Raw genomic sequence first — 21,488 nt, forward strand, 5'->3', positions numbered from 1 at the left:
ATATATATATATATATATATATATATATATATATAGTACAGACCAAAAGTTTGGACACACCCTTCATTCAAAGAGTTTTCTTTATTTTCATGACTATGAAAATTGTAGATTCACTCTGAAGGCATCAAAACTGTGAATTAACACATGTGGAATTTATATAGTTAACAAAAAAGTGTGAAACAACTAAAAATATGTCTTATATTCTAGGTTCTTCAAAGTAGCCACCTTTTGCTTTGATTACTGCTTTGCACACTCTTGGCATTCTCTTGATGCTCCAGGTCCCTGATATTTGAAGGGTGCCTTCTCCAAACTGCCATTTTTAGATTTCTCCACAGGTGTTCTATGGGATTCAGGTCTGGACTCATTGCTGGCCACCTTAGAAGTCTCCAGTGCTTTCTCTCAAACCATTTTCTAGTGCTTTTTGAAGTGTGTTTTGGGTCATTGTCCTGCTGGAAGACCCATGACCTCTGAGGGAGACCCAGCTTTCTCACACTGGGCCCTACATTATGCTGCAACATTTGTTGGTAGTCTTCTGACTTCATAATGAAATAAGGTAAGTTACAGGTGCTGTTAATTACACAAATTAGAGAAGCATCACATGATTTTTCTAACAGTGCCAATACTTTTGTCCACCCTCTTTTTTATGTTTGGTGTGGAATTATATCCAATTTGGCATTAGGACAATTCTTTTTGTGTTTTATCATTTAAGACAAATTAAATGAAGATAATAATACCAAAGAATGTGTTTTCAATCATTTTCAGGAAGAAACTGAGTATTATCTGACAGAATTGCAGGGGTGTCAATACTTTTGGCCACAACTGTACTGATATAAAGGCATACATAACCCATCGGCTTTTGCATTAAGAATTAATGGATGTGACACACACTAATATCAAATAGATACTGCAATGTGAATAGACCATTACCGCTACATTTTTGTATCTCTTGTGTCCTACAGAGGCAATTCAGCTAGCATGGGGTCCACCGTGAGTGGTGGTTTCATAGTATTTTATAAGGCTATTAGCTTTCAACCATTGACCTCCCACTGATATGACATTTGACCAGTTCTGCCTTCCTGAACAAAGTTTTCATTATGAAAAGGATGTCAAGTCTACTTGTTCATAGAGATGGTCAATAAAGCTATGTTGGCAGCAGGTGGCATCATGAAACTTGAACCCTTGTCATTTAGTCGCTTTGTTAATGCTCCTTTTTTCAGTAACCTTTTATGGGGCCAGGGGACCATAAATTCCGGTCTGCTGAGAGACCTTGTGGTTTCCATTCAGAGCAAGATGTCAGCGTTGAATAAAAGATAATCTTCTAAAGCCTGGCTTTAGCAGGGTCATCTATCTCTTGGGTCTTCTGATTTACAAGTAACCTGTTCAATGACCCAGGAATCAGATTTACCTACCACATATGCAAAGTAATTTTTTGCAAGGCTCTGATCTCTAGTGTAGAGGCCTTAATGGGACTTAAAGAAGGGGCGTTCAAAAATATCTTGTGAAACATGGGGGCAATCTTATGTGTAGTGTAGGGTGGCATTGGCCTTCTGTTATGATCCACATCCATGAAACAGATGTATTACTTTTGACTGACCTAGATGGAGAGTACGTGCAGCATCAGAGTGACTATGGTTTTGACTTCATATGTAAGTCTGCAATGTAAAGAGCAGCTCTGGAGCACAAACTGCTCCTTTTTAAAATATTGTACAAATGAAATAGACAACCATAAGGACATATCATTTTTATCATACCCGTTTAGGTTGCAAAAAGTGAACCTGTCAAAAGTCTGACAAAAACATGCAATGTTTATGTAGTAAATCATTCATGTTATCATTATCCCTCAACTGCTGACATTATCTGTGTAATTTTTTTTTTCTCCATGTAAAACATTTTGGGGAGGGGAAGGTGGGAACATGTTGCCAACATCTGGCCAGAAAAGTTTAATTTAAAACCATTATGAACAAGTAAGTTGGAAAAAGAGTAAAAGAAAAATTGCATATTGTTCTATGTGTTTCCAACTAACGGTTGTTCAAAGCAGAAACCGCAAAGAAAATACCGCCTACCGCAACTGAACTGGCCTTAACTTTTTCTAAGCGACGATCTATCTACCTGAGGATAAACTACAACTTACAGCCTCCAGCTGTCAGAGCATGCTGGAACTTGTAGTTTTGCAGAAGCTGGAGACTGGTGACCTAGAACATCTACTATATAATCGCTTGTTCTGGTTGTCTGTAACGGAAATTCTGCAGCGCTGATTGGTTGGTCGCGGCCGACCGGGCGCAATCAGCACATTCGAATGACGCAGGCCTCCATCGGGAGATCTGTGGCGCGGACAGGAAGATTCTAGAATACTCGATGCGTTAGAATCGGGCCACAATCTAGTTGGTCAATAATTAAAGGGAATCTGGCACAAGGTTTACGGTTCTCAATCAGATGGAGGCATAAAGTAGGGACAGAGATTCCAGCTGTGTCACTAACCTGGTTTCATGGCGGATGTTAAAAAAGCAAAAAAGGATATTCATGAGAGCCGTGGGAATAATTTTAGAGCAAAAACAGTTGACTTAAAATCTAGTAACCGGTCCTCTTTAAAAGAAAAATCAATAATTAAGCAGTGGCCTAGGCGTTACACAAAGAACACAAAATAGAGAATTATTGTATCATGCTTTGCCTTTCAATACAATTAACAGTTTTATCTAGAATGTTTCCTTTAATAGGAATGATGTGCAGGAAAAAATGACATTATGTCTCAAGATGGAATGCAATTTTCATATTGTCTATTGCCATGGAGAAGCATTCCCTTGCTATACAAAGGTCACTTTTTGGGCTTCTTAATAGACGACCCAGTGACCACAATATATTTTAAAGCGACTTTATCAAAACCAAGATTTATCACCCATCCACAGGATAGATAAGTATTAAATCAGAGGACTTCCAATCTCAGGGACATCCATCTTTTGGAGTAATGGCTGAGCATGGGTATAGACCTCTTCTTACAAATTTATGGGAGATAAGCAAGTGAATAATAGTGGTCTTTATCCATTTAAACTTCATATAGTCAATTGAGTCCCCAATCAGAGGGTTGGGGCTATCATGTTGGTGCACGTGCACTCTACATACTCTTTGTTTGGGCATCCCATAGAATGATATCCTATTTAAAGGGTCTGTATAGCGGCAGGCGCTCATTGTAATTCACTTATGGTGCATGCATAGAAACAGAATTGATTTAGGGGCCATAAACTTTTTCTGTGAAGGCATTATATAGCAAATTCTACTGACTTGGATTTGCTATCTATCTGACCTGAGAAATATTAGAACTAGGATCAATGTTTGATCAGTGGTAGTTTGACCCCAATTATTCAGTACAATAAATTGGAGATCTTTTACATGAGGGCACTGTGGCCCCTTTCTTGTGCCAGGCTGACCCAATGGTCAAACCTCCATAAATTTGTTACTGAATAGGCCACCAACTTCTAAATCTTAGAGTATCCCTTTTAGGGACCGCCGCAGGATTGTATAAGCATAATTGTGTTCTTCAAGATACACCTGATCATGGGTTATCTGGTTTAGCAGCTCAGCTGTTATGAAGGGAATGGTGCAGAGCTGCAATGCCACACAAAACCTGTGGAGAAGGGTGGTGCCATTTTTAACCATAAAACCAAATTAATTTGACTGGCTATGGCACTAGTCTCCATCTTCTAGCCGTTGTACAACTACAAATCCCAACATTCTCTGACAAGCTGCTGGCGATAATTTAGTTTTTTCATCCTAGGGAAATTACAGCTTACCTTATAGGGTAAGCTATAAAAAGTAATGTGCCAGTATTGCAATTTTAGTAAATTCTTACATAGTTGTGTTTTTCTTTCAGAAGAACAGTGCCGTATGGACTTTCCAGTTACAGGGGCAGCGTACGAGAAAGACGAGGTACAGACAGAAGGCGGATGAGCTCCTCGTCACAGCTCCGGTGTTCATGTACAGATCCAAGAGACCTACAGTGTGTCAACTTCTGTAAAGAAAAGACAGACAGGTGAAAGCTCAGTCTGTGGTCACTTCTATGGGCTATCCTTAGTGCATCATGAACTACCACATGGCCTGTCAGCCTTGCAATACTACGAAGATGCGGAATTCCTGAATTGTTGTTTTCTTTGGAGAAAAAATGTGGTGAGAAACTGTTGCCTGACTATGAAAGGATTGACTGGTGGTTATCGAGACTCATTCGGTTTATAACCCTTGAGACCACAGATTCGAAAAACAACACCTATGTTGTTTGAAAACGAAACCCATTCCTTGGCCAAGTATCAAAATTCCAAGTGAGGAACAAAAATATAATAACACAATGCCTCACTCTTGGCACCTGACAACGGGAGAGAGAAATTAGATATCAGTACATTGAAAAAGTTACATGATCAAAGTTTACCTCGCTTTTCTGAAGGTTCAGATGATTTAGTATGAATTGAACTAGCTCTGCAGATTATTTAATGGAGTTTCATGGATGTTAATATTCAAAGAATGGATTATCAATGTATATTTCTACACCAGCCCCCTCCTCATCCAGCAGTTGCTCCGGCAGTGTTCTCGACACAGCAGCTCAGCCCTGTTTAAGGCTGCTGGTCCCTTGTGTTTTGATCGGTGATAGTCAATAGTACAGTTTCCAATTGATCCAATATTGTTGGCCTATCTAAAAAAAAGTCTTTAACTGGTCCCCACACCAATAACAAGCAGATTAAGAGTTTTTTTTTATTATCTTGCTATCTGGGTGAAAGACCCAACTATGTTCTCAATACATGGAACAGGAGAGTGGTAAACTTTAGTAGGACACAAGAAGGTCCATCACTGCAGTACAAAAACTGCAGAGTCTGAACCCAGCTGTATAACGCTTATAATTTGAAATAAAAAACTGCTTGAGGCTTTCCCCCACAAAATATTCTTTGGTTCTCATTTACTCCAAATCATGTAGTTACATTTAATGACTATAGTTTTATCTCTCTATAAAAATATGAAGCGAAGTTTGAAAGTCCTACATTTAGTTATAAGAAATCAAATATGGAGGCTCATGACAAAACTGGTAATTTTAATGGTGGGACTCAGTTTAATTTTATGTTCCGATTTTTTTGTCTTGCGGCACCACAGTAAATGACTCCTCAGGTTTCTGATTCTGATGAACTAATGACAATTATTGATAAGTTAAGCTAGGTAACCAATTTTCTGCATCGCTGCAATAAATGAAAACTAAATATGGTGTTCCTCTTGCTCAACATAAATGCCTTATGGACTTACTTGTTCTTGGCTGCAGAAGTTGGACTTTCCTGCTCATTTCCTGTCCTGGATTTGTGCAATGTGGGCTATTAAGGATTCTCCTCAAACACATTTCCCTTTAATGGAGGTACACGGCATGGATGCCTCTTATCCCCCCTGCTTTTTTGGCTCATTTTCAAACTTTTAGCCATACGTCTGTGCCTTAACCCTGATGTCTGTGAGGTTGAGGACATGTTATAATAATAATAATAATAATAAATTTTATTTTTATAGCGCTGACATATTCCGCAGCACTTTACATTTCAGAGGGGATTTGTACAGACAATAGACATTACAGCATAACAATAATGACATACAGTAGATTATAACAAATACCAAGAGGAAAGAGGGCCCTGCTCGCAAGCTTACAGTCTGAGGAAAGAGGTAGACACGAAAGGTGGGTGGTAACAGTTGCCCTGATTGTATGGACCAGCCATAATGATAAGTGTGTAACAGTACTGACACAGAGGGCTAATGGATGCATAAAGCATGTGGGAACATGATGCGGGAAATCTGGTTATGGTAAAACTTTTGGCTGTGCCACACAGGGCTAGATTAGGTTAATGTGTTGAGGCGATAGGCCAGTCTGAATAAATGCGTTTTCAGGGCACGCTTAAAATTTTGGGGACTAATCGTATTGACCTGGGAAGTGCATTCCAAAGAATTGGCGCGGCACGTGTAAAGTCTTGGAGACGGGAGTGGGAGGTTCTGACTATTGAGGATGCTAACCTCAGGTCATCAGCAGAACGGAGGGCGCGGGTAGGGTGGTATACTGAAACAAGGGAGGAGATGTAGGGTGGTGCTGAGCCATGGAGGGCTTTGTGGGTGAGGGTAATAAGTTTATACTGAATTCTGGAGTGGATGGGTAGCCAGTGTAATGACTGGCACAAGGTAGAGGCATCGGTGTAACGATTGGTGAGGAATATGATCCTGACTGCAGCATTCAAGACAGATTGGAGAGGGGAGAGTTTGGTAAGAGGGAGACCGATTAGAAGAGAGTTACAATAGTCCAGACGAGAATAAATAAGAGAAACAGTAAGAGTTTTTGCAGTCAAAAGTAAGAAAAGGTCGAATTCTAGAAATGTTTTTGAGGTGCAGATGACAAGAGCGAGCCACTGATCGAATGTGGGGGGCAAAGGAAAGCTCGGAATCAAGTATGACCTCAAGACAGCGGGCCTGTTGCTGGGGAGTAATGGTGGAACCACACACAGAAATAGCAATGTCGGGTATAGGTACATTAGTAGAGGGAGGAAACACCAACACATGTTGGTTCCACTTAAGCTTTTCATGTTTACTGATGACTTCTTAACCTTTACTTACCCCTCCGCACTCCTCAGTATAACTCAACCCATTCCAATTTCTATCCATTTCTGGATTGGCATCCAGCCTGAAGGCCAATTAGACAAAATCTCAGGCTATTACTCTACCCCTCCCAGAATCCTCAATTAATAATAATAAACTCAAAATCTCTTTCCAATGGTCAACTGATTGGCTGTAATATCTGGGAGTTAAAGTAATGATAAACTTGACCCTCTTATGCTATAGAAGCTTCACTTATTACTCTATATCTAGGGTAAACTGCAAATCTGGTTACACCATATACATGCCCTAAAACTTATATTGCTTCCCAAACTTCTTTATTTTTCGGGTTCTCCCAATGCCTTTCCCAGCAGTTAAATACTACCAAGCAGCCCAGCTGGCCCAGTTGACCTCATAATATGCAACCCACAAACTTAGGTCTCTTTTAAAGCCCCAGAATGCCATCCTCTTACTTCAAATATATGCTAACACTGTGTTGGTGGGAGCCTTAGTAATGTAACAAACCTCATTATGTCCCATTATATTAAAGATATCAGATCCCACAAAATATTCTTCATCTATCATCTCATCTTTCTTACCCCTAGCCTTATTGTGTGGTAACGAATAACAAAACTATTTCCACTGGGTAAAGAATCTCCACAGGCCTTTTGTATGTGATATATAGGGGTGTGTGTGTGTGTGTGGGGGGGGCCGGGTAAAGATAAATCCAGCACCTACTTAGCGTTAATAGAATTCAGAGAAGTATAACCTGCCTTCGAGGGAAATATTCCATAGTTTTTTTTTTAAATTAATTTATTGAACAAAGAAAATGCATAACATACATATTGGCTTATAATAATAAGAATACACACATAACCCTCCAAGTGTACGGAAAGCACAGCTGGCTATACATTGTGAAACATGTATATCAGTCAAATCTCACAAGCCTTTATCAATTACTCAGATAATAAAGTCTAGTTATAAATTCCTAAACTACAACTACATCAACTGGTATTTACTACTACGCAGCCTAGTATCTTATACCATATTATCTCACATGTTATGTCTAAACCTTGCAAAGTAAGGTGAGAGGAATTCCACCTCTCCCAAATCTTTTCAAATTTAACCGGGCATCCCCTATTTTGATATAACGTGCGCTCGTATGGAACAATCGAGTTTACCAGGTCAATCCAGATACTAAGGGACGGACATGAATTTCCCATCCACCGTAATGCCAATACTTTCCGTGCCATAAACAGTGTCTTGCGCAGAAAGATACCGACATAGTGACCCCAAATCTCCTCATCCCATACCCCAAACAAGCAGACCAGTGGCTCAAGAGGACCAGGGACCCGCACCTGGGATGACAAGAGTAATGTCACCTCCGAAATCTTCCATTGTTTACAACTCGAATACTTTGTCTTTACCCTGCTTTAACCAATCTCCCCCATGATTTCTCACTCCATTTGAGCAATGCTTTTGACAAAACCCTCATACACCTAGCCCTAGCACAGTTTCTACGCTTTGCCAATTTAAAACATACTTCTCCCAGACCACATCTTACCTACATCACACGCTGAGAGTCAGACGTCTTTACCTCACTAATAGACTAAGTATTGACCCAAATTGGATCCTCCTTTTCTCGATGACCATTTGATGCTAAAAATTAACTACAAGGTCCTGATGCAATGGTATCTAACACCTGCCAGAATTGGTAAAGTTGTTCCAAATGACACTCCTTATTTTCAAAGGTGGTCAGGTTACAGTAGAGTTTGCGTCACATCTGGTTGTCCAGAGTTTACTCTCTTATCCTCTACATTACCGGCCATAGCATAGCTAAGAATCCCATGGAAGCCTTGCTCAATAAATATTCAGACACGTTAAAACAGTTATCTCCTTCATATTCCTAGTGACTAAGCAAACTATAGGCAGCACATTGGAGAAACCTGGGCTAGACTTTTTAGAACTGAAAAGACATTTCTCCTGGTATATGAGTAATATAAAACTTACAGCCCTCTTGAATGACAAGGTGAGTCTTGACTCTTTGGGCAGAGTAAAGTAACCGTACTCACACATGCACCCGTCAGATGTCAGAAGGTCTCACTTGTCTTATTAACCTCTTCCTGGAGTATCACCCTCCCCAACTTTCTTTGGTCTCTCTACCCCTGACCCACCCCCACATGCTCTTCCTTCTTGCTGTACTCTGCTGTCCATTTCCCTAACGCCTCCCTTTTTATATGCTCAACAGATTATCTCAACAGATTTTATTTACTTGCTTATAGCACCATCATATTCCGCAGCGCTTTACCGACATCACCATCCCATCCACTGTCTTTGGAATGTGGGAGGAAACCTACGCAAACACTTGGTTAACAAACTCCTTGCAGATGTTGTTCTTGGTGGGATTTGAACTTAGTACACCAATGCTGCAAGTCTACAGTTCTAACCACTGAGCCACCATGAAGTTTTTAATGTTAATACTGTGTGTCCACAAATATAGGTGACCAGAATTTGCGCAGAATACTGTGTAGACCCATTTCCAGCATTATTTACATGAATGCCTGAATCCACCAAACTTCATCTTCCTTCTAATTGTACCCAGGTGTATTTTACAGAATCTGCCTGTCAGTTTGCACCTTGTTATAAACTAAATAAAAATCTAGTTAAAAAATGAAATATAACGCATATATACGTGATATGTGTGTGTGTATACAGTGGCATGTAAAAGTTTGGGCATACCTGGTCAAAATTACTGTTATTGTGAACAGTTAAGCAAGTTGAAGATGAAATGATCTCTAAAAGGCCTAATATTAGTGTTGAGCATTCCGATACTGCAAATATCGGGTATCGGCCGATATTCGCTGTATCGGAATTCCGATACCGAGTACCGATATTTTTACAATATCGGATACCGGAATCGGAAGTTCCCATAATTCAACGAGCCAGTGTTGTGGCTGTGATTGGCAGCTGAAATGATGTCTTCATGATGCGCGGTCTGTGCGGGCCTGCCAGGGCCTCTACGGGCCTCTCGGGGGTCTATGCGGGCCTCTCGGGGGTCTGTGCGGGCCTGCCGGGGCCTGTATGGGCCTCTCGGGGGTCTATGCGGGCCTCTCGGGGGTCTGTGCAGGCCTGCCGGGGTCTGTGCGGGCCTCTCGGGGGTCTGTGCGGGCCTGCCGGGGCCTGTACGGGCCTCTCGGGGGTCTATGCGGGCCTGCCGGGGATCTGTGCGGGCCTGCCGGGGGTTGTGTGTGTGTGCAGGCATCGTCCGATGGGACTACAAGTCCCATCGGGCGATGCCTGCTACAATGACAGTGATTTATACATTAGATACTGATGGGACAGTAGTAGTCCCATCATCCGGCTAATGTGTTGAATGCAAAAATAAAACATACATACTACATACATACTTCATATATACTACATTGATACATACATACTACATACATACAACATATATACTACATTCATACAACATACATACATACTTCATATATACTACATTCATACAACATACATACATACAACATATATACTACATTCATACAACATACATACTATATACATACTTCATCTATACTACATTCATACAACATACATACATACTACATACATACAACATATATACTACATTCACACAACATACATACTATATACATACTTCATATATACTAGATTCATACTTCATATATACTACATTCATACTACATACATACTACATATATACTACATTCATACAACATACATACAACATACATACTACATATATACAACATACATACTACATATATACTACATTCATACAACATGCATACTACATACATACAACATGCTACATACAACATACATACTACATACAATGCATTCATACATTCATACAATACATACATATAGACATACAGTACATATAACATAGAGTACATACTCACCATCACTTGTCACTTTGTTCCCCCGAAGCCAGTGTCATCTTTAAAAAATATTAAAATAACAAACAAGCGATATACTCCCTGATCCGCAGAAATCCACGAGTGTCTCATGACGATCTCCCGTGGAGAACAGCAGCATTAGCTGATGCCACCGCTCTCTAGGGGCCCCAGGAATACAATGACGGGAGGTAGGTATCCTTCCGCACTGTATTCCTCCGCCACTATAAAAAAAATAGTCCCTAGTCTCACTTTATGGCAAAAGCTGCGTGGGAACTTTCTCACACAGCAATACCAAAAGTGAGACTAGGGACTATTATTTTTACAGTGGCGGAGGAATACAGTGCGGAAGGATACCTACCTCCCGTCATTGTATTCCTGGGGCCCTTAGAGAGGGGTGGCATCAGCTGATGCTGCTGTTCTCCACGGGAGATCATCGTGGGACACTCGTGGATTTCTGCAGATCAGGGAGTATATTGCTTGTTTGTTATTTTAATTTTTTTTAAAGATGACACTGGCTTCGGGGAACAAAGTGACAAGTGATGGTGAGTATGTACTCTGTTATGTGTACTGTATGTCTATATGTATGTATTGTATGAATATAATGTATGTAGTATGTATGTAGTATGTTGTATGAATGTAGTATATATGTAGTATGTATATATGTTGTATGAATGTAGTATATATGAAGTATGTATATAGTATGTATGTAGTATGTATGTTGTATGTAGTATGTATGTAGTATGTATGTTTTTGTTTTTACATTCAACACATTAGCCGGATGATGGGACTACTACTGTCCCATCATTGGCTAATGTGTCAATCACTGTCATTGTAGCAGGCATCGCCCGATGGGACTTGTAGTCCCATCGGACGATGCCTGCACACACACACACAACCCCCGGCAGGCCCGCACAGACCCTCGAGAGGCCCGCACAGACCCCTGGCAGGCCCGCACAGACCCCCAAGAGGCCTGTACAGGCCCCGGCAGGCCCGCATAGACCCCCGAGAGGCCCGCACAGACCCCCGGCAGGCCCGCACAGACCCCTGAGAGGCCCGTACAGACTCCGCCCGCACACACACACGTACAGTGTCCGCCCACGCACCGCCCACACTCTTCCCCCCCTCCCGAACTGGATGTGCAAGGAAAGAAAGGGTTTTTTTTAATTCCGATATTTCTGTCCCATTGACTGGCATGGGACTTTCGGTATCGGAATCGGCGATACCCGATACTTTTTGGGTATCGGTCCGATCCGATATTTCTCAATATCGGATGGTATCGCTCAACACTACCTAAAATATATATATATATATAAAGTATTTGTGTGTATATATATATATATATATATTATTTTTTTCTCCATCTTTTAAGCTTCAAAAAATACAAAAAGGAAAATGGCCAGATGCAAAAAAGATTGGGCCCCTTGCGTGGTTCGTACCTTGTAGCACTCCCTTTTGAAAGTATCACAGGCTGTAAAAGCTTTTAGTAGCCAGACAAGAGTCTTTCAATTCTTACTTGGGGGATTTTCATCCATCCAAATTCTGTGCCTTTATTTCTCAACACATACCTTTGATCATTGTGGCCAAAGATCGCTATTTTAGCCTCATAGGTAAACAGGACTTGTTTCCAAATGCATCAGGTTTGTTTAGGTGTCTCTGAACAGTACAGTAATGTACCACAACTCCAGAGTCTGCAACCACCTTTAGAAAGATTTAGCAGTCAAGCGTGGGTTCTGATTTGCTTTCCTAGCAATCCCATGAGCAGCTCTCACTGAAATTTTACTTGTCTTCCAGACCTTATCTTGACCTCCACTATTCCTGTTAATGGCCATTTCTTAATTACATTTCAAACTGAGAATAGGGCACTTTTAATAGTGCTAGGCAACTGCTTAGAAGAATCCATGACTGCTGTTTTTGGCACAATGTTAGAGAAGGCTGGGTTTTTATAAAGCTGAGAAATCTATGTAATTTTTTTGCCTAAAAGACAAAAAAAAGTCATCTTTAACTTTAGCCCCTTTAGAGATCTTTTAATCTTCAACTTGCTTAACGCTTCACAATAACAGTAATTTTGACCAGGGGTGCCCAATATTAGGCACACTTCGTCAAAATTACTATTATTGTGAAAACTTAGAAGACATATATATATATAATCGCATCTTAACAGTTTTGAAGTAAATGGGCATCCTGGAGTTCCTTAAATGTGGCTGCTTTTCGAACATGTGTGGTTCTTAATCGTAACATAATCTGGCATGAAGCATCAACAGTGGGTGGGCAGGTAGCCTCATCTTTCTTTCTCTTTTGTGATGAACCTGACCTCACTTTCTGTCTTCTGTCCCCTCTAGACCTTCTGCAGAAAGAAAGCGCAGAGATATCAGATTAAAACAGACAAGAATGCGTGCAGCAGCATGACCGCCAGACACTGTGGTCAGGCCTGAAGCACACAGGTAGGTAACTGACCTTCTGTAGATGATATCAATGAAAATTGTCAGATACCGCACATGTCTAGACCAGCACTGGTTAATAGGTGGCAATGTACAAGACTGCTTGACACCTACTTTTGATCCAAAGGTTGTGAACGACTGATCCTCCTTAAGGCTTAAAGCATACTTGTCAGTTTATTGCCAGTACTTGCTTTTAAGCTAAGCAGATATAAATTACACCGAGGAATAGCGGGACGTCATTTCTGTTCTACTGTCCATTGGTGTCGTCATCCATACCTGATTTCTAGGGGGAAAAAATGCCGGTAACAGGATGAATCATTAAAATAAATATCAGAAAGTTGCGAATTGCAAAACTTTTACCTTTTATTTCGTGACTTCTTGTAACCAGTGAATAGAAACAATGATTGAAAATGATGTGTTATCCAACCTGATTGCTTAAAGGTAACCTTATTAACCTGTGATATTGGGATAATCAGCGGGTTAATAGCGTTATCAAGGTTCCTGGCCATAGTACTGATAGTGCAGCGCCAGGAGAAAATTAACTTTATTACTCCTGGGAACAGCTGGCTTTCAGTTATGCAGACATGTCATCAGTCATTGCTCACTATACTGGTTTCTGAAGTGGAATTGTTTCCACCAAGGCCCTGTGGTGGCACCATATGCTGTGCCTTTCACATGGAAAACATGAGGTCTATCCACTGACCACAGCAAACCTCAAAAGGACCTACCCCAAAATTGGTGTTCAGTTGTTATTAATTAAGCTTTTACATCATAATCTATCATAGGAGCATCTCCTGACTGGGCTATGGTGATTTCCCTAACATTGTTCTTTAATCGCTCCCATGGCTATATGATGATTTTCCTAGGAGAGACAAAGTCAGCTCTTTGACTGCAATTAGGTTGACCTTGTGTCATCCAAGAATGGTGGATGAGGGAATAAGGAATACTGCACTTAGAATAGCACCATGGCTTAATCATTGGAACTCATTGATTAGAAATCACAATTTTTGTCCGCATGTCATAAATGTGCAGTAAACTGCATGTGAGCAAATATGTTTGCTAACACTTACGTTTGTTCTGTAAAATCGCACATTTGGTGACAGTTATTTATGTCTATCACTCTTCTCTTCTGACACTTCTACATTTTTGTCTTGTATAGGTTTGGCAGTTGCCATGTAGGACAAGTGAGTTTCCAAGACACCTATGATGACTCGTCGCTGTATGTCAAAGACATTGGACACGGCCGTCAACCCTTCAGATGCAGAGACATTAAATATTGTGTTGGCAACATAAAAGTCTTTACCTCACATCCAATATTCATTTAGAGAAGTGAAGAAAGATGGGGGCTGCAACGTGTTACCCTCCAAGGCAGTTTTTGTAGAACTCAAACTCCTTTTGCCACAGAAGATCAATACTTCTATACATATATGAATATATCCAACCAGTGCTAAAGTAAGGCAATGAATCTGTGTTACGTCTACTGCATAGCTTGTATACAGATAATTAAGCATAGAAAAGCTTAGCTCTATCAACAACTTTCACCTACCTTGTACCATCTCATCCTATAGAAGTCTATACTTAAGGGTTGTGACAATTGTGCGAGGACCGCTAGAGTATCACGTGCAGCCTGAAAATCCTTGTTCTATGTATCTAGAAACGTGCTGGGACATCAGGGGATGGTGTTCGCAGCACGCTACATTGCCAACAATCTGGAATTGCAGTCACTCAGTGGTTTTCAGAGTGAAATGACTGATCTAGACTGATTTAGTAATGTGAGATCTGTAGAACAAAGGTTGAGTCCTTGGTTGGTTTCATAACCATATAGCAATGTCTGTGACTTTCCTTATCATTAATGCAGTTATATGTTTAGGACTCCACTGGATCTCTGGGCTTTTAAATAATGGATTTAACTTGGCAAGGTCAGCTGTGGCTTTAAAAGTCATACAAGATATGGACAGCTTCATGGTGAACAACAGATGTCCAGGCACGTGGTGAAAGTTGGATGAAAAGTGGCGTTTTTACCACGATTATGATCGCGATTTTGCCGCGATTTTCGCGTGCGATATTCAAGCACTTTCCAAGCAATTTGAAGCATCGCTTGGAAAGTGATTGACAGGTTGGTCACACTCGTCAAACATAGTGTTTAACAAGTGTGACCAGCTTTTTACTATTGAGGCTGCCTATGCGGCATCAATATTAAAAGATAGAATGTTAAAATGCTAAAAAAAATAAAAAAATCGGGGTATATTTACCTTCCGGCGTCACGCGCTGCATTCCCGGCCTCAGCGTTCCCAGTAATGCCTTGCGAGACCTGTGATAACGTTGGTCTCGCGTTGCTATAGCGATCTTGCGAGACTGCTAGAGTCACGCGAGACTACGTCATTACAGGGCCTTGCCGCAAGGCATTACTGGAAACGCTGAGGCCCGGGAATGCAGCGCGTGACGCCAGAAGGTAAATATACCCCGATTTTTTATTTTTTATTCTTTTTTTCACAGGGGTATGGTACCCAGGGCCTGGAGGACAGGCTCCTCTCCTCCACACCGTGGGTACCAACCGCACATGAGACGCTTAACTTCGCGCATGGTGGGCATAGCCACATGCGGGAAGTAAGCGATTCTCATGCATTCCTATGGGTGCAGAATCGCGGCAATTCTTTGCGATTCCGCACAAAAGAATGACCATGCTGCGATTTTTTCCGTGATGCGATTCCGCCGCGGAAAAAAGCGCAGCATTAGCACAGCATGTGCGGAATGCCATAGGAATGCATGGGGGGCGTTCTGTACACGATTTTTAAACATTTTCGTGCCGAAAATCACGGCAAAATGCTTAAAAATCGCTACGTGGGCACACAGCCTTAAAAGAGTCCTCCGTCTTCATTATGGTCTGACATGATGTTATGAGTTGTAGCCAATACCTGCAAGAACATATTTTGGTTCTTGGGAATCATTTTTCTAACTAGTTGGATTCTGATTGGCCAACACACCACTGAAATAATCGAAACAGATGAAAAATGTACCAAACACACAGGGACATTATACCACTGAAATCAGATTTACGGCAATGCAAAAGTCACAGTTGCTGGTTGACCAGGTCCACCATCAGTTTAGACTTGCTTACTAGATGCCATGCTCAGCTCTCCAGGGTCGCATTTTAACAGATAGGAAGCTTTGCTTTCTAGGGGTCGAACAGAAGTTATATTTTGAGGTTCCAAATTCATATTTGCTAAATCAGACACTCAGGATGAAAATTTTTATTTTTTATGCCCAATCTATTATAGATCTATGGATCACCTGCAACAGGGCTGCCAATAATATTGTTTGCATTAAAACTGTTAGATAATAGACTTAAAAGGATTCTCTGTGCCACTAGAGCCACACTGTTATAATTATAATGTATGTGCAAGGTTTTAATGTACTTTTATATGTGGTGCATGAGTGGGATAGCGGAGAGCGCTGTGATCATCATAAAGTAGAGACTGCATTAAAGAGGAAAGATAAAGGTCCTTAATTCTGTTTTTGAGAAACAACACCACGCGTGTCTATGAGTTGTCTTTGATGTTGCAACTCAACCCTCTTAAAGTTTATAGGCCTAAAATACAGTGTCTTGCAAAGGTATTTGACTCCCTGGAGCTTTTCAATCTTTTCCCACATATCATGCTTCAAACATAAAGATACCAAATGTAAATTTTTGGTGAACAATCAACAACAGGTGGGACACAATTGTGAAGTTGAATGAAATTTATTGGTTATTTTAAATTTTTGTGGAAATTCAAAAACTGAAAAGTGGGGCGTGCAATAGTATTTGGCCCCTTTACTTTCAGTGCAGCAAACTCACTCCAGAAGTTTACTGTGGATCTCTGAATGATCCAATGTTATCCTAAATGACTAATGATGAAAAATATAATCGACCTGTGTGTAATCAAGTCTCCGTATAAATGCACCTGCTCTGTGATAGTCTCAGGGTTCTGCTTGATGCACAGAGAGCTTCATGAAGACCAAGGAGCACAACAGGCAGGTCAGTGATACTGTTGTGGAGAAGTTTAAAGCCGGATTTGGATACATAATGATTTCCAAAACTTTAAACATCCCAAGGAGCACTGTGAAAGTGATCATATTGAAATGGAAGGAGTATCATACCACTGCAAATCTACCAAGACCCGGCTGTCCCGCTAAACTTTCATCTAAAACAAGGAGAAGACTGATCAGAGATGCAGCCAAGAGGCCCATGATTACTCTGGATGAACTGCAGAGATCTACAGCTGAGGTGGGACAGTCTGTCCATAGGACAGCAATCAGTCGTACACTGCACAAATCTGGCCTTTATGGAAGAGTGGCAAGAAGAAAGCCATTTCTCAAAGATATCCATAAAAAGTGTCATTTAAAGTTTACAACAAGCCACCTGGGAGACACCAAACATGTGGAAGAAGGTGCTCTGGTCAGATGAAACCAAAATCGAACTTTTTGGCAACAATGCCAAATGATATGTTTGGCATAAAGGCAACACAGCTCATCACCCTGAACAAACCATCCCCACTGTCAAACATGGTGGTGGCAGCATCATGGTTTGGGCCTGCTTTTCTTCAGCAGGGACAGGGATGATGGTTAAAATTGATAGGAAGATGGATAAAGCCAAATACAGGACCATTCTTGAAGAAAACCTGTTGGAGTCTGCAAAAGACCTGAGACTGGGACGGAGATTTGTCTTCCAACAAGACAATGATCCCAAACATAAAGCAAAATCTACAATGGAATGGTTCACAAATAAACGTATCCGGGTGTTAGAATGGCCAAGTCAAAGTCCAGACCTGAATCCAATCGAAAATCTGTGGAAAGAGCTGAAAACTGCTGTTCACAAACAATAATCATCAAACCTCACTGAGCTCGAGCTGTTTACCAAGGAAGAATGGGCAAGAATTTCAGTCTCTCGATGTACAAAACTGATAGAGACATACCCCAAGCGACTTGCAGCTGTAATCGCAGCAAAAGGTGGTGCAACAAAGTTAGGGCAAGTTAGGATAGGATATGGGTTGAACTAGATGGACTTAAAGTCTTCCTTCAACCTTAATAACTATGTTACTATGTTAAAGTATTACGTTAAAGGGGTCGAATAATATTGCACGCCCCACTTTTAAGCTTTTGAATTTCCACAAGAATTTAAAATAACCAATAAATTTCGATCAACTTCAGAATTGTGTCCCACTTGTTGATTCTTCATCAAAAATTTACATTTGGTATCTTTATGTTTGAAGCATGATATGTGGGAAAAGGTTGAAAAGTTCCAGGGGGGCGAATATTTTCGCAAGGCACTGTATAATACCGTACTTGGCCTACGCCTAAGAATAAGGCCGGTTTTACACATCTGACATTTACGGTCTGAGTGTGAGCCTGTGATGTCTTCTCAGGACTCTAGACTCAAACTCAGCAGTCTCATATACAGTACGTCTACCAGGTAGTTTGCTTTGAGTGAGGACATTACGGTCCACATTCAGGCCAGTTTTGTGCAGATGACATTTGAAGTTGAACTCCTGAAAAGGGGAACAGTAGGCTTGCTTATAAATATTGGTTTGAGAATCCTTTAAAATTCCTGGAAAACATTACAAACTTTCTAATGACACTAGTGTCAAATCTTACATATGGACTAAATGCTGCACATCTCTATGTGGTACAGCTGTGAGAATGTATATTATTACTAGTGTTGGCTAATTGGTAAATTCACCATTTTCCCTATTTCAGTCAGTCGCAGTCTATCAGGACTTGCCAAGAGTTGTAGCTTCACACAGTGGGAGAACCACACGTTGATGCCTATATTAATGCCACCAGAAGTGTTTAACATTATCATACACATTTAATCCAAGAAAATGGTCCAAAAATAACAAGAGGTTAAGTGACTCCACCAATCTCTACAGAATTAGACTCTGGCTTCAAGTATGTCCCCACGGAGATTTGGCTCCGTGGGGACACGGTGCGGATTTTCCTGCGCGGATTTTACTAAATCCGCAGGTCAAATGACCTGCATTTTTCCTGCGGATTTAGTGCATTTTTTGTGCGGACTTACTGCCATTTTTGTGCGAAAACTGCAGCAAAACCGCACAAAAGAGGTGACATACTGCTTTTTTTTTATTCCGCATGAAATCCGCGTGGAAAAATCTGCAGCATGTGCACAGCGTTTTTTTTTTTTACACAGCCAATAATGGTACAGTACATCACCTGCAGTTCTGCTTAGGATCCGCAGCAGAATCCGCACCATGTGGACAGAGCCTTACAAGTAAGATCTTCTCTCTAAGGAGAATATTCATCAAACTTTGGGTAATTATACAGATAATTTGCAAACTCATTTACACTTTTACAAATTGTATCTGTAATCTTTCACAAAAGCACACTCATGATAAGGGCTCCTAGACCTGTACTGTATCTTTTGTATGAAATTTGACCATGTTCCGTCCGTAACCTTGAGCCATAAGCAATCTATTTGCTACCCTACAGGCTCTATGGCTTCCAAGTGGTCAGAATAAGGGAAAAAAATGTTCAATATTGTGAAAAGATGGTAATGATTTCCCAAAAATCGCTTCGTCACAGCTGCTAACAACATGTTCTTGGCAAATGACAGTCTACAAGAATGAAATTGATGCCAAAATGGGTTTTTTTGTTTGTTTTCAATAAAATAAGTCTATTTGTCTATATTCCAGATCGTGAATACCTCCATGTGTTTCACATTATTCATCTAAAAAACTCCGTTTGTGGCATTAACCCTAAATCTCGATCAGACACTCTTCTGATCTGGAAGAAACACTTTTTTTTTTTTTTTTTTAAACACCGAGTTGATATTAGAATCTGTGACTAAATTCTGGAATCTACTGTATTTCTTTTTTTACTTTTTGTATAGAAATGAAAATCGTTAAATGTGATTCATATCCTGGGCCTTTCATAGACCAGAAATTGACATAGCTACCTATTTTGTCTTTTGAAAACTCATCATGGACCACAGGGATATAGTGGTTTTGCCATACAGTAGGTACGGAAAATATTCAGACCCCTTTAAATTTTTCACTTTGTTTCATTGCAGCCATTTGGTAACTTCAAAAAAGTTCTTTTTTTCTCATTAATGTACACTCTGCACCCCATCTTGACTTAAAAAAACAAACATAGAAATTTTTGCAAATTAAACTGAAATATCACATGGTCATAAGTATTCAGACCCTTTGCTCAGTATTGAGTGGCTTCAGAACAACTCTGTGACCATTCTTGACTGGCCCAGCCAGAGTTCTGACCTAAACCCAATTGAGCATGTCTGGAGAGACCTGAAAATGGCTGTCCACCACCGTTCACCATCCAACCTGACGGAACAGGAGAGGATCTGCAAGGAAGAATGGCAGAGGATCACCAAATCCAGGTGTGAAAAACTTGTTGCATCATTCCCAAGAAGACTCATGGCTGTACTAGCTCAAAAGGGTGCTTCTACTCAATACAGAGCAAAGGGTCTGAATACTTATGACCATGGGATATTTCAGTTTTTATTTTTTAATAAATTTGCAAAAATTTCTACATTTCTGTTTTTTTCAGTCAAGATGGAGCCCAGAGTGTACATTAATGAGAAAAAATTAAGTTTTTTTTAATTTACCAAAAGACTGCAATGAAACAGAGTGAAAAATTTAAAGGGGTCTGAATACTTTCCGTACCCACTGTATTATTCTTATGGCCCTGTACAGACAAAAATGGCAGGAACCAATAAGCATCCAGCTTATTTTTCAATAACAGGATAAAATAAAGATCAGAATAACTTGTATGGGCTCCAGGTGTTATCCATGCTAGATTTCATACTGGAACGCCAATAGAAAGGTTTTTGCCAAACGCTATACTTTGAGGTAGCGATCTCCAACCTGACAGTCTTGTATCAGCTGGAGAACCACGAGTTGGAGACCTCCGCTCTAAGTTATTGTATTTTCAAGCGACATGTATTGTGTTTCATGCTACCACTGTATATCTGCTCCCTAGCCGCAGGCATGTGTGCTGTACAGTTATAAATGTGGACTATTTATTGTGGGGGAAAAAAAATCTTCAAATACTACATTATGTTGATTTTTTTGTAGTAAGAAAATCTTTATATATAAAATATCTATTAAAATTGAACTTTTGTTATAAAGCAATTAGATTTGTTGTGCCTTTTATTTATTCTATTATATTTTTTTGATATTACTCAGTTTCACAATTTAGGTTTGCATTTTTGAAGACTTAAAACAGTTGGGGGTATATCACTAGAATTTGCAACCAATGACAAATTGGTGAGGGTGCAAACAGTGTGACCTTCCCCACCAATCACTAAAAATAACAGCAGCAGCGCCATGGATGTGCCATGAAGTCGGTTCTATTTTATGCTTCGTTTCTCCAGCAGACAAATTGGCGTCAGAAGAGTTAAACCAATGCGTACCAAGAATAACCACAACTAACACAACTAAGGTGCACTGTGTTTCCATTGGCGCAATAAAACTTCTATGTCATTGCACCTAATGAGGTTACTCTTGTTATTATTTTTATTAAA

General features: G+C 40.4%; 1 protein-coding gene across 2 annotated transcripts in view; it reads left to right on the forward strand.

Annotated features, from left to right (window-relative positions):
* EDN3 (endothelin 3) overlaps positions 1 to 21,096 on the forward strand; it is a 126,847-nt gene extending 105,751 nt beyond the window's left edge. Inside the window, exons 3-5 of one of the 2 annotated variants that reach the window (XM_073582473.1) lie at positions 3,866 to 4,024; positions 12,854 to 12,955; positions 14,112 to 21,096. In XM_073582473.1, coding sequence (XP_073438574.1) covers positions 3,866 to 4,024; positions 12,854 to 12,920 — 226 coding nt within the window. In that variant the 3' untranslated portion in view covers positions 12,921 to 12,955; positions 14,112 to 21,096. The remainder of the gene's footprint in view (positions 1 to 3,865; positions 4,025 to 12,853; positions 12,956 to 14,111) is intronic. The other variant, XM_073582475.1, reaches the window with a different exon arrangement.
* Positions 21,097 to 21,488: the final 392 nt, after the last annotated feature.

Source organism: Dendrobates tinctorius, unplaced genomic scaffold (genome assembly GCF_039654945.1).
Source record: "Dendrobates tinctorius isolate UK_male_01 unplaced genomic scaffold, ASM3965494v1 ptg000071l, whole genome shotgun sequence".
Lineage (NCBI taxonomy): Eukaryota > Metazoa > Chordata > Amphibia > Anura > Dendrobatidae > Dendrobates > Dendrobates tinctorius.